Source organism: Leptonychotes weddellii, chromosome 15 (assembly GCF_054177405.1).
Source record: "Leptonychotes weddellii isolate Sample4059 chromosome 15, ASM5417740v2, whole genome shotgun sequence".
Taxonomy (NCBI): Eukaryota; Metazoa; Chordata; class Mammalia; order Carnivora; family Phocidae; genus Leptonychotes; species Leptonychotes weddellii.
In genome coordinates, this window is record NC_138383.1 from 22,614,023 (window position 1) to 22,627,328 (window position 13,306).

General features: G+C 57.8%; 1 protein-coding gene across 2 annotated transcripts; it reads left to right on the forward strand.

Moving 5' to 3' along the window:
• The first annotated feature begins 1,332 nt into the window (after nucleotides 1-1,332).
• On the forward strand, nucleotides 1,333-11,701 carry SGCA (sarcoglycan alpha). 2 transcript variants are annotated; one of them, XM_006740723.3, is made up of 10 exons: nucleotides 1,333-1,446; nucleotides 2,542-2,661; nucleotides 2,763-2,917; nucleotides 3,075-3,147; nucleotides 3,499-3,697; nucleotides 4,088-4,250; nucleotides 5,215-5,423; nucleotides 5,626-5,652; nucleotides 11,060-11,252; nucleotides 11,525-11,701. In XM_006740723.3, the coding sequence occupies exons 1-9, from the start codon at nucleotides 1,413-1,415 to the stop codon at nucleotides 11,238-11,240; spliced, it is 1,161 nt and encodes a 386-aa protein (XP_006740786.1). In that variant the 5' UTR covers nucleotides 1,333-1,412; the 3' UTR covers nucleotides 11,241-11,252; nucleotides 11,525-11,701. The 2 variants fall into 2 exon arrangements, with proteins under 2 accessions (XP_006740786.1, XP_081661302.1); XM_081805176.1 differs by lacking the exon at nucleotides 1,333-1,446 and adding an exon at nucleotides 2,150-2,189.
• The last annotated feature ends 1,605 nt before the right edge of the window (nucleotides 11,702-13,306 follow it).

A 13,306-nucleotide genomic window follows, 5' to 3' on the forward strand; every position in this document is an offset into this window, starting at 1 on the left:
TCCTTGACTGAGGCAAGAAGGAGGGGGCGGGGTGCCCCGGCAGCCAGGGACTGGCCTCAGCTGGTTGGGAGGTAGTACGGCTTTGGGGGGGAAGGGGGGGGTCACGAAGCACTGGTGCCTCACTCTTCTCATCTGAAAATGGGGATGAAAGCACTCCTGGGAACTGCAGGGACGGAAGGAGTCACTGTACGTCCGTGAACGTAAAGCCCGGCGCACGGTGGCAGGCGGGGGTTTGGCAGTGCCCGCCCGCGTGCGAGCTCCGTGGGACAGGTGTCTGTCCCCCCCCACTTCCTCTGGGCCCGGCACACAGGGGGTGGCCTGTAAGTTCGCGCTGAGTTCATGAGGCTGTGGCTTCGTGACAAGCACATCGAGAGGTGAGCACTATCCTGCCAGGCTGTAGTTGTGGGAACAGAGCCGAGGCAGGGCCGTTGAGTTTTTCAAGGCCACGTCTCCAGCGAGGGGTCAAGGTGGGATTTGTGTTGGGTTGGCTTGCAGCCCTGGCTCTCCCTGGTTAGTCCCGTCCAGGGCCCGCTCTCTTCCCAGACCCGGGGTACACACTGGGGGTGCCTGCTCTGGGGATGAGGGCTGGGTGAATGGGCACCCAGCTGTTCTGTGTGCCATTAAGGAGGCTGTCGCCCAGGCCCCCCTACACCTGCAGGGTGCCGGGCCCTGTGCCAGGTCCGGGGACAGGAAGATAGTAAGATTCTAGACGCCCCGCCCTGCAGTGCTGGGCACAGGGGCCAAGCGGGCACCCAGCTCGGCCTAGCGGAGGAAGGCAGCACAGAAAGCCCGCAGGGAGGAGAGGAGGCCTGTGTTGAGTCTTGCCAGGTGAGTGGCAGTTGGCTGGTGGGATGAGAGCGGGAAGGGAACCCCAAGCAGAGGGAACAGCTTGTGCAAAGGACTTAGTGAGCATGTCAGTTGGGTGGGGGTTGGGCCGCAGAGTGAGGCTGGGCAGAAGCCTGGGGTAGTGTGTGTGCGTGTGTGTGCGTGTGCGTGTGTGTGCGTGTGCGTGTGTGTACGTGCATGTGTGTGTGTTTGTGGTTGGCAGAGGTGAGAGGAGAGGATTCTGGACACGATGGCCAGGTCCAGGCAGGGTCGGAAAGCCATCAACAGCTGGGGACTCAGGGCAAGGGGATCCCTTAGTGTTTTCAGGGGGGACTGAGGTAGTCAGGTTGGTGGTCTACAGAACGTTCTCTGGCCACTGGGAGGGGATCACTGGAGGGACCCGGTCATGTGAGGAGAGTGTTCACACCAGATTTAGTGCCTGCTCTTGGTGGGGATGGGGAGGGACCCACTGGCAGAAGCTGGGGTCAGCTGCTCTGGGACACCTCCCCCGTCATCCCTCCCTCCCTCTCTCCTCCCGCCTGCTCCTGTCTCTGTCACTCACAGGGGCCGGGCAGGCTGGGGCAGCCATGGCTGAAGCTCTAATCTGGATTCTTCTTGTGGGCAAGTTGGGGCCTTCTTCTGGGAGAGGCCCAGGACAAAGGGACGGGATTTATGGGTGAAGAGGTGGACAGACAGAGGTCCCTCAGGGGAGGGGTCTGGGCCCAGGGCCCAGAAGGACTTTGGGGTGTTCATGCTGTATCCAGGGGGAGGTCCAGGGAAATGGGACTGGGAGCGGGGCTCTGGGATGTGGGGGACGGGGAGCTCTGAAGGGCGGGGTGTCCTAGGCCGAGGTGGGGCTGGCACAGGCCTGGAGTGTCGTTGGCCCTTTAATGGGCTGGCTGGTCTGCCTTCTTTCTAGGCCCAGGCTAAATTTGGCCTTGGGAGGGTGTGGGGGCCCGCTGGGGCGGGTCCTCTCCCTGGGGCTCAGGATCCCATTTGCTCAGCTTCTATTGGTTTCTACTGTGGGCCCCTTTCCCCCTGTGTATTAGGGGAGTTGGGAGGGAGTCCCAGAATGGCTACTCACCTCCTCCTTCACTCTCCCCCTCCCCTCCAAGCTTCCCAGACACTCAGCATTCTTTTTTAAAATTTGTTTTTATTTATTTATTTTGAGAGAGAGAAAGCAGGGAGAGCGACTGAGAGTGCCCTTAGGGGTGGGGAGGTGCAGAGGGAGAGAAAGAGAGAGAATCCTAAGCAAGCTCCATGCCCAGAGTGGCAGAAGCCGACCGGGGCTCGATCTCAAGACCCTGAGACCATGACCTGAACCGAAATCAAGAGTCAGATGCTTAACCGACTGAGCCTCCCAGGTGCCCCTAACACCGCATTCTTAAGGGTTCTGTTTTACAAGTGCCCATAACACGCAACCACCCCCACACACCCCACACCCTTCTCAGCCAGACAGCAGTCCCTGCCCGGGGTGACCCCTCAAAGGGAGCCTAACATGAGGCCTGGAGGAGGGGGTTCCCATGAATCCAAACCCAACAAAGGTCTGGGACTTGTCACTGATCTAAGTTTGTGTGGCACAGCGAGGACCCCTCCACCTGTCCTTTCCTGGGAGCCCCCCACAACTTCTCCTCTCTCTTAGGGGCACCAGGAGCTTCTCCCCTGTCCAGGATTAAGGCTGAGGCATGTGTTTTGGGGGTGGTGGGGTCCCCATAGGTCTCTTGGCAGGGCTGGGGGACGCCGAGGCCCAGCAGACCACCCTACAGCCTCTTGTGGGCCGCGTCTTTGTGCACACCCTGGACCGGGAAACCGTCCTGCGTCGTCCTGAGCATGTCGGTGAGAGGGGCCTAAAGGCCATCAGCGGGCTGGCGGTGCCTGGCCAGGGGCCGGTGGAGCCTCCTGTCATTTCTCCAATCCCCTGTCCTCCCTTCCACCAGATGTGCCCCCCACCACCCCTGTCACCTACCACGCCCACCTCCAGGGACACCCAGACCTGCCTCGGTGGCTCCGCTACACCCAGCGCAGCCCCCACCAGCCTGGCTTCCTCTACGGTGCCCCCACCCCCGAAGATCGTGGGCGCCAGGTCATCGAGGTACAAGCAGGGACCCCAGTGGCTGTGTCCCATGTGGGCATTCGTGCATGTTCATTTACATAATTTAGATGCCTCTAATTGGAGGGTGTCTCAGGCCCCTCCACGTTTCTCCCCTCGTCCCATCCCTCAGCTCTCTTCTGCATCCTCCCCACCCCAGGTCACAGCCTACAATCGGGACAGCTTTGACACCACCCGGCAGACGCTGGTGCTGTTGATTGGCGACCCAGAAGGTACCGTCAGCCCCGCCTAACCCCTGCCCCACCTCCACCCTCCCCCAACTCCAGTCTTGGGGGTTTCTCTTGGAAGGAGGGAGGGGGGTGTGAAGGGCATACTTGGGAGTAGCAGGAGCAGGGCGTCCTGGAAGGGCTCTAGATTTGTATTCTTGGCCGTTCTACTGACAGTCTCTGGGGCCTTGGGAAGTTGTTGAGGCTGTGGGAAGGGCATTTGGGGCTGTGAGGGATGGGAAGTTAGGGAGGAAAGAAGTCTGAGGGGGCGTGGGGAGGAGCTTGAGGGGGGGAGGCTTGGGAAGGATTCGTGCAGGACTCGGTGTGGAGCCTCAAGTGCCAACCTGGCATTTCCAGGCCCCCTGCTGCCATACCAAGCTGAATTCCTGGTGTGCAGCCATGATGTGGAGGAGGTGCTGCCCTCAACCCCTGCCAGTCGCTTCCTCACAGCCTTGGGGGGGCTCTGGGAGCTGGGAGAGCTCCAGCTACTCAACATTACCTCCGCCTTGGACCGTGGGGGCCGCGTCCCCCTTCCCATTGAGGGTCGCAAGGAAGGGTAAGTGTGCAACCCCGGAGTGCTTCCTGGAGGAGGTGGCGGCAGCTGGCCTGCTTGGGGGGTGGGTGGGCATGGAGCACCTTTGTGCACCTTCACACCATGTGTATCTCTCACATCACCGTCCACTTCCCTCCAGCCACCCCTTCATCTTCTTGCCCTTCCTGGGCCCAAACCCTAGTTACCCTGAACTCTATACTCCCTGATGCCCCATGAGGACATAAAAGATCCAGCTATCAAAAGACATTCCTGGGAGTATAAGGCCCCCAGGAAGGCTGGGGTGTTCTGTGTACTTTCACCATAACCCAGGTCTCAAGGTGGTCCTGCAACCCCAAATCTCCAGTGCCCAGTGTCCCCCCCAATATGTTAATGGTGGTTTCTATCTGGGCCCAGGGTTTACATTAAGGTGGGCTCTGCCTCACCCTTCTCCACCTGCCTGAAGATGGTGGCATCTCCCGACAGCCATGCTCGCTGTGCCCAGGGTCAGCCTCCACTTCTGTCCTGCTATGACACCTTGGCGCCTCACTTCCGCGTTGACTGGTGCAATGTGTCCCTGGTGAGGAGGGACCCTGGATCCGGGTGTGGGGATGGGGCATGACCCCCATCACAGTCTCCTGCCTAGCCCTATTCCCACCCCATCCTGTTTCTTTCTCTGATTATGGTCAGGGTGGCGAGCGCGCGCGCGCGCGCGCGCACACACACACACACACACACACACACACGTGCGCGCTTGCGCGCTCTGAAGTTCCACCTCATCCCACAAGAGGGCGACAGAGTCCATAATCCAGAAAAGGGATCCCAGGGTCCAGAAGTCCTTGATGCGCACAACCCAACAGCTAGAACAATCACTCCAATAGGAGAGTTCTAAAAACCCTTTCCCCACCAGGGGACTCTTTAGGACAGCTCTGCTTCCTTCTAAGGTGTCACCTAGCAAATCTGCCTGCAATAAGGAACAGATACCTCTCACCTCCAAGTTATAAACCAAAGATGCTCACTACTGCTCTTTGGGATGTTGAGCACAATTATCTGGGGTCCCTAGAGACCCTGACTCCCCAGGTTGGGAACCCCTGGAGTACTCTGTTCCTGTGAATTGACCAACAGTGCAGCCAGGGACAGATCAACATCCTCGAGCACTTGCTGTGTGCTAGGCTCTAGCCAATCAACATGCTTTACCCTCACCACCACCCCAGAAACAGGGTCCACTATTAGCGTTCTGACATTCCAGGTGAGGGAAAGGAGGCACCTGGAGGGAAGACATCCAGCACAGCACTTGTCTGAATCGGGATTCAAACCCAGGCAGTCGGGCCCTAGAGGTGCGCTCTAACCATTGTATGGACCTGCCTCTCCTCGTCCTTCTCTCTGGGTTCCTAGTCCAGTGCTTGTCCTGAGAGGTCACCCAAGCTGGGGGAGACAGGCAGGAGGAAACCCTGTGGTTGTATGGGGCACCTCTGCCCCGTCCCCCCAGGGGGTCTCTGTGTCCAGCCAACGGCTCCTCAGTGAGCCCTGGGCTCTCTGAGCAGGTGGATAAGTCAGTGCCAGAGCCCGCAGATGAGGTGCCCACCCCAGGCGATGGGATCCTGGAGCATGACCCGTTCTTCTGCCCGCCTACTGAGGCCACGGCCCGAGACTTCCTCACCGACGCGCTGGTCACCCTCCTGGTGCCCCTGCTGGTGGCTCTCCTGCTCACTCTGGGGCTGGCCTACGTCATGTGCTGCCGGCGGGAAGGACGGTGAGTGTGGGGGACAGATGGGCAGGGAGGGCACTGCTGCTCACCCCCACGGGGCTCTTTGGGGTGCTGTGCTGCCTGGGGACACAGACTCCTCAGGGAGCGGGGTCCTCAGCCAGGAAGGGGGTGGGGACCTCTTGCCTCGCCTGGCACCAGGAGGGAGGGGTGTGGATAATAGCTAACCCCCTCCCTCGATTTTCCACAGGCTGAAGAGAGACCTGGCCACCTCGGAGTAAGTAGGGGAAAGCTGGGGGGGGCTGGGGGGGAGCACCCCTAGACTGCCAAGCTAGACCCCCCTCCCTAACCTCCATGAGCAGCACAGACAAGCCAGATTACTCTGAGCTGATGGGGGCCACGCCTGGCCTCCGAGCTCCTGGTCTGGGCTGGCTGGTTGCTGGGTCTGACCTCTTCTGACCCGGCCTTCTCATTTTCTGCGTCTCCGTGGAGGACTCCAACCTGGGATGGGGAACAGGAGGGGACCCGGCCAGGTGTGGGGGCCTGCGGCCACCCTGGGGGAAAGGGTTCGAGAGACCACTTAAGAGGCTGCGTGCACACACACACACGCACACACACGCGTGCACACACACGCACACACACACACACTTCCCTGAGTCAGACATTAGGTATGGCTCCAGCCTGGCTTCTGCCCCACAATCAGCATGATGCTCTCTGGCCCTGGTTTCTCATGACGGGGTCATTGAACTAGCTAATGTCTGTGGATGCTTTCAATTCCTCCAGCCCTTTCCCCAAATCCATCTCACTCTTACTTTGCTCAGGTTCCCACCCCCAACGGCCTTACTCCTCCTCTGTCCCCAGCTTCCTTCCACTCCCACTCCCCTGAGCTCCAAAGATTCCAGGAGGCAGGTGTGAGATAATTTAGGCTCCTTTTATTCCCACTGCACTGAGCCTGTGGCGGGCCTGGCACCCTTGCCTGCTTGCTTGGCCTGCCTCGTTAATTGTGGCGGCATTTGGCCACCCTGCGAATCTCCTTGCCTAGCCGCTTGTGCCCCCTTCGGGAGCCCATTAGCAGTCGGCGCTTCCCAGGCCGGCCCTTCCCAGGCCGGCGCTGCCCAGGCCGGCCCTTCCGAGGCCGGCGCTGCCCAGGCCGGCGCTTCTGAGGCCGGCGCTGCCCCGACTGGCGTTGTCTCTGGTCCCTGAGCTTGAACTTGGAGGCAAACTTCTTGCCCATGTGGAAGGAGCCCAAGGCCCCCTTGCCGGTCACCTGCTTGAGAACGCCCTTGTCCACCAGCCCCTTGAGCGCTCGCTTGAAGCGCCAGGCGTTCCGGATCATGTTGTAGCCCATGGCGGTGACCGCCTTCTTCAGGGTGGCTAGACTCACGCGGTTGTGCGTGCCCTTGTCCACCACAACCCCCAGGATCACCTTGGATATGCTGGGCTTCCGGCGGGTTTTGGGGCTGGCGCGGCGCCCACTCTCATTCTTGCTAGGGGCCCCAGAGGCGCTGGCCTGCCTGCCTGCACCCTGGGCAGTGTTCGAGGCCAAGGGTGCAGATGGGGGAGGAGCCAAAGTGTCTTTCTGCATCTCTCCCTGGGGCGGTTGAAGGGAACCAAGTGCAGGGACCTCCAGGGTGGCGGCTGGAAGTCTCCACTGGGCTGCTCTTCGGTGGGTGAGGCGAGTCTCTGGTCCTGGTTCCCTCAGAGGCTTCCTCGGAGAGCTCCAGCCCCAGCCTCCCCCTGGGTGGCCAGAAGTAGGACCAAGGATGATCACCCACGGCTGGCCTCAGCAGACTTGTGCCTCAGGGGCAGGGGGTGGCAAGATTACCTCTGTGGTGACCTCAGGGGGACATTGTGAGGCCACCAGAATCCTGTGAAGGTCACAGTGGTCCCATTGTTCCCTCCCGGGAGGTGCAGACGGGAGTTGCAGATAAGTGTGGGCATTTGACAAGCCAGGTACCCTGGGAAGAAGGACTGAGGCTGTGTGGGTGGATGGGTGGACTCACGTGGTGTGTTCATGCACGTGCATGTGTGTTTAGAAACGTATGCACCTGGACCAGCTGATTTCAGGGTGTTCTGAGACCCCAGTTTTTAAAAAAGATTTTATTTATTTATTTATTTATTTGAGAGAGAGAATGAGAGCAAGCGGTGGGGGGGGGGAGAGGGGAGAGAGAGGGACAAGCTGACTGTGCACTGAGTGTGGAGTGTGACATGCGGCTCCATCTCAGGACCCCAAGCTCATGACCTGAGCTGAAATCGAGGGTCAGACACTTAACCGACTGAGCCACCCAGGTGCCGCCTGAGACCTCAGTTTTAAACCCACCATCTTGACCTATCTCAACCCATTGGGTTGAGGAATACAAATATTTTTAGCAACAGAATTATACCCACATTTCTGAATTGTTATGGGGAAAGTATTTTCCAGAGTGAACAAAACTATAATTCCTTGCTCTGCCCAGGTCGATTTGATTCCTGGGTCACCTTTAATCACAAAGCAATGGAAAGGCTCTCCTTTGCTTTTTTTTTTTTTTCCTATTTTCATTTTTATTTGATAGAATTCTTTTTCCCATCGGGATGAATGATTTTCCATGTCAGTTTTTCAAGGAACATTTCATTCCTCAATTTTTTTGGCCTGTGCCAAATTTGATCAATTATACCTTCTGCCATTGTGGAAATTCTCTTCTGACCAGTGATTTTGAGCACAGCCTGGTTCTGCTGGCTCAGTTTTGGAGCTTGGAAGCTCTCAGGAAAATCTGCTTCCTCCATCAATGTTGACTCAATCACCAGGCTTACCGTGTGCCATATTAGCCCTTGTTGGTTTGGATTTTGAGTGGACTTATTTCTACAGATTCCTTTTTTTTTTTTCTTGTTCAATGTCTACCATTTTTCAAATTATCCACAAATTGTGATTCTGCTGCCTGTATCAGAGTTTGCTGGTCAGAAGGTCCTCCAGCCTGACCCTTTTCTGTGGTCTGTGTGTCAGAGACAGGGCTCAAGGGCTGTGTGTTGGTGGTGGAGAATGTGTGTGTGTGTGTGTGTGTGTGTGTGTGTGTGTGTGTGTGTGTGTGTGTAGGAATGCCTGCCTATTCGTTTGTCTGCCCAGGTGCTGATGTGGAAGGGCTGTAGGGGAAGGCAGCAGCGGGGCTGGCTTCTGCTCCTTCTGCTCCTGCTCTGGAAAAACATCCCCAGAACATTTTCCACCTGTGTGTGTCGCCAGAGTAATGAGACCCAGATGCGGGGCTGGGGGCGGGGAGGGGGCCTTCCCCTGCCAGGGCATTACCTGCCTGGCTGCCTCTGGCTCTAAGCATCCACATGCTTCTTGCTTCCTTACTCCCTCAGCCTCCTCTTGCCTGGGAATGGAAAATTGTGTTTTGGACAGCTCTGCTTGCCAAATTCCAGTCTCAAGAGCTCATCTTGATCCTCCCCCGGCCTTAGAGGCTGACTCCACCTCTTCCCGCCAACCAGACAGGACCTGGTCCTGCTCTCCGCCCCCACCAAGGAGTGTGGCTCATTCAGCAGGAAGCCAGAAAGTCTGACCTGTCATCTAATCTCTCAGGCTCTAGCTGGTGTTGGTATCCACTAACTGAGACTTGGACAGGGGTGGGGATCATTGCTCCTCCCCCATTTGATCAGTAACCCAGAGTCAAGTGGGTTAAGTGAGTCAGGTGCCCCTCCGCATTTGATCAAGTCAACCCAGGCCCTGCCTTGGGCCCCCACCCCTTTAAGGAAATGAATTCTTTTTTTTTTAAGACTTTATTTATTTGAGAGCGAGAGAGAGAGCGAGCACAAGCAGGGGGAGGGGCAGCCGGAGAGGGAGAAGCAGACTCCTTGCTGAGCAGAGAGCTCGATGTGGGACTCGATCCCACGACCCCGGGATCATGACCTGAGCCGAAGTCACACACTTAACCAACTGAGTCACCCAGGAGCCCTCTTTTTTTTTAAGACTTTATTTATTTTGAGAGTTGGTCGGGTGGGGGTTGGGCAGAGGAACAGGGAGAGAAGCAGACTCCCAGCTGAGCGTGGAGCCCCACTCAGGGCTCAATCTCAGGACCCTGACTGAGTTGATGACCTGAGCAGAAATCAAGAGTCTGATGCTCAACCGAATGAGCCACCCAGGCGTCCCAAGGAAACTAATTCTTTTTTTATTTTTAAGATTTTTATTTATTTATTTGAGAGAGAGAGAGAGCATGAGAGAGGAGAGGGTCAGAAGGAGAAGCAGACTCCCTGTGGAGCAGGAAGCCCGATGTGGGACTCGATCCCAGGACTCCAGGACCACGACCTAAGCTGAAGGCAGTCGCTTAACTAACTGAGCCACCCAGGCACCCCCCAAGGAAACTAATTCTTATTGTTTGTAATGAAGAGTCCCTGCTATCTGTCTCACCTGGCAACCAGGTAGTCCGGGAAAATATCTCCAGGCTGGACCCACAAATGTGGGTGGGTTCATGTAAAGGGGCTTGGAAACATCCCATTACTGGAGGCCAAGTACATCAGTGAACCTACTATAATAAAATAACACTGATGATGTTGATAGCCATGTCAGGCTCCCTGTAATATTAGCTACCACTTGCTGTGAGGCTGACCAGGAGACATCAAAGTATTTCCTGTATTAACTCATTTCATTTGTACAAAAACTGCATTGTAATTGAGGAAATAGTGGCACAGAGAAGTTAAGTGACTTGCATAAGGTCACACAGGCAGTAAGTAGCAGAACTCACATTCAAACCCAAAGCAAGTCCTCATGCTTGGTTACACTGTGTTACCCTACTTCCCAGAATGAACTGAAGCTTGCCCCCCACAGCAGAAAGCAAACTCGTGAGGATCTCAAATGAGAATGCGGCTGAGCTTTCTGAGAAGAAAGAAGAAAATCTTCTGCTAGAAAGACTAGAACTCAGAAGGGACTTCCTGACTGCCCTGGGGATTTCAGGCCCACTGAGGGCGGAGCCAGGGGAGCTGTGGTCTGGAATAAAGCCAGAGAGCAAAGACTCAGTGTCCAGAGCTAGTCCTGGGGTCGGGTGGGAGAGGTCCAGGTACAAAGGCCAGGGAGGCCAGCTGGGAGCAGCAGGAAGATGAGACCGTAGAGGTCTGGCTGGAAACAGCAGGAGCCAAAGTAGGAGGTGGGAAGAGATGGAGGGGGGGAGGTTTGCCAGACTAAGACAGGGATGAGACAGGGAAGACTGGATGGTCAATGGTAGGAGAGAGTATTAGGGGAGGGGACTGAGTGCTAGAAGGGACCTAGAGGGTCATGGGAATATAAAGCCCAGCAAATGCTGGCCTCTGGAAATATGGATCCACTGTGGGTATCTACTCATGCCGAGTATCGCGGGAGCTCTTAGCATGCGCCAAGCACTTGTCTAAACATTTTTCTCATTTAATTCCCACCACAGTGCTAGGAGGTAGGTTCTAGTATTATGCCCATTTTACAGTTGAGCACACTGAGGCACAGAGTGGTTCAGTACCTTGCCAGGGACACACAGCTTTGAATCCAGGCTGTCTATACCCACAGCCTATGCCAGTCACTGGACGCTGAGCCGGCACCAAAGACCTTCCTGTTTGTCCTCCCCCCACGCATCATGTGTGTGAGTGTCCCCCTACATAGCAGGTGGGGAGGACAGGCAGGGCCACCCTGGGCCTCGGTGGGGGGGGGTTGACTCCCAGAGCTGACGACTCTGCCGGCTCTGTGCGCCCAGCATCCAGATGGTCCACCATTGCACCATCCGCGGGAACACAGAGGAGCTGCGGCAGATGGCATCCAGCCGGGAGGTGCCCCGGCCGCTGTCCACGCTGCCCATGTTCAACGTGCGCACAGGCGAGCGGCTGCCTCCACAAGTGGACAGCGCCCAGGTGCCCCTCATCCTGGACCAGCACTGAGGGCACAGCCAGGTGGGCCTGCGGGGCGGTGCCAGCCTCATTTCAGGGAACAAGGTGGCTTCTGGCTCGAGGCTGGGGCAGATGGTGGGGAGGGCGAGGTCCAGGGAAGGGGCACACAGCCCCGCCTGCTCCTCTGAGGCAGCTGCGGGGTTTGCTCAGCAGGGCCAGGGCTATGCCCCCCAGGGCCCAACACTCGGGGTCGGAGGGCTGGGCTGGGGAGGCAGGAGGACCAGGGCCTGGGCATCCCAGCCCCTCACACCCTCCCTCTGCTGTTCCGGTCCCAGACCCGGCCTCCTCCTCCTGCCACGCACAGAGCAGCTGGCCCACAGCCGCATCCTTCCTCAGGATCCCGGGCCCTGGCCTGACGGCCCCAGGCTGGGAACAAGCAGAGAGATGGCAGCGGGGGAGGTGAGGGTGTCTGGGGTCAGGACCCCCAGAATAAATAGATGCCGCTCTGCTCACTTGTGGCTGTCAGCTCCTTCTTCTCAGCAGCCTCCCACCAGCACTCGCTGCCTCAGTTTCCCTTTCTGCCTCCGGGAGCCCTCAGAGGCAGCCAGGGGCTGCCAGCCTGCCCTTTGGACTCTTGGCATTTTGCTGTTTTCTCAACTTCTCTGGAAGAAAGAGCGAAGGACCTGCTATCTGCGGCCCTGGTCTTAATCCTCGGACAGAACCTGACAGTGAGGTATTACTGGCTCCTCATCCCCACTTTACAGAGGAGGAAACCGAGGCCCAAGGAGAGTAAGCAACTTACCCAAGGTCACAGAGCAAGTGAGTGGCAGAGCTTGGGTTAGAACCTGGTATGTCTACCTCCACGCTGCCAGGGCTGAAGGGTTCTGGAAGCAAGAGGTCCAGGCTCTTATCTGTCCGGATCCCCTAGAGGAAGAGCCCCTTTGTAACTCATGCTGTGAGGGAGTCCAGTCTGTATATGGAGAGAGGGGTTGGGATAGGGGACCCTGAATGCCTGGGCTCAGTGACCCATTACTGGTGGGCTTCCCCAGGGGCCGGGCAGAGGTCAGGGGACACAGCACGACCTGGCACCCTTGTTGAGCTGAATGTCACCAGCTTGGCCCTGGAGAGCTCAGCTGGCTAGGAAGACGCCCGAGCTTGTTTCTCCCAGGTGGATACAACCACACCAGACCAGCTGGGCCCCTGCCCACTGCCGTCCTGAGCCGCACCCAGTCTCACATCTGACCACTGCCTTGGGAGGCCAAGCCAGAGATCAGGCCCGAAAGGGGACCCAGATAAAGGAGGAGCTGGGATTTATGGCCTAGGTCTTAGGCCTCTAGATCTGGGTGGCAACTCCAAGAAAATCCAAACAAGGACAAGACGTGCTTCGTGGTGACCTCAAAATCGCTTTTTGAGTTTGACCCACCAGGCCTGGGATCCACCCACTGTCCTGGGGCTGACTCTCAACCATCCCTCTCCCTTCCCCCAGGGGGCAGTGGGCGGTGGAGATGGGGGGCTGCACATGGAATTTTCCCCCTTCCCTGGAGACAGGGGCCCAGGCTTGGGGCTGATGGGGAGGGCAGCCCCCAGTCTGGTGGTGGCCCCTCCTAGGCCAAGGGCCTCTGAGGATGGCTAAGTTTCTGAATACTGCTTCCAGGTGTTCAGAAATGTACAGGCAAGGGGGTGGTGAGTGTCCCCTTGGACCCCTCCCCTTTCTCTCATTCCCCGGAATCTCCCCCCTCTTCGAGTACGGCCTGAATCCATCCACTTCTCACGGCCTCCACTCTGACCTTCCCTGTGCAGCACCAGGATCTGGCTCCTGGGCCCCTGCAACAGCCTCCCCGTGGCGCCCCGTCCCTTCTGCCCCTCCAGTCTCAGCTCCAGCAGGAGCCGGGGCCCATCCTTTCAGAAGAAAGATCGGGCATCACTCCCCCTGCTTTTGACCCTCCAATGCCTTCCGGTCACACTGAGAGTAAGATCCATGCTCTTGACTGGACATGCCGGCTGTGCCCAGCCCTCTGATCTCCTTCCTACTCTTCACATGGCCACTGCAGCCTGCCTCATAACCCGGTCCTGCCTCAGGGCCTTTGCCCCTGCCCTTCCCTCTGCCGGAATCCCCC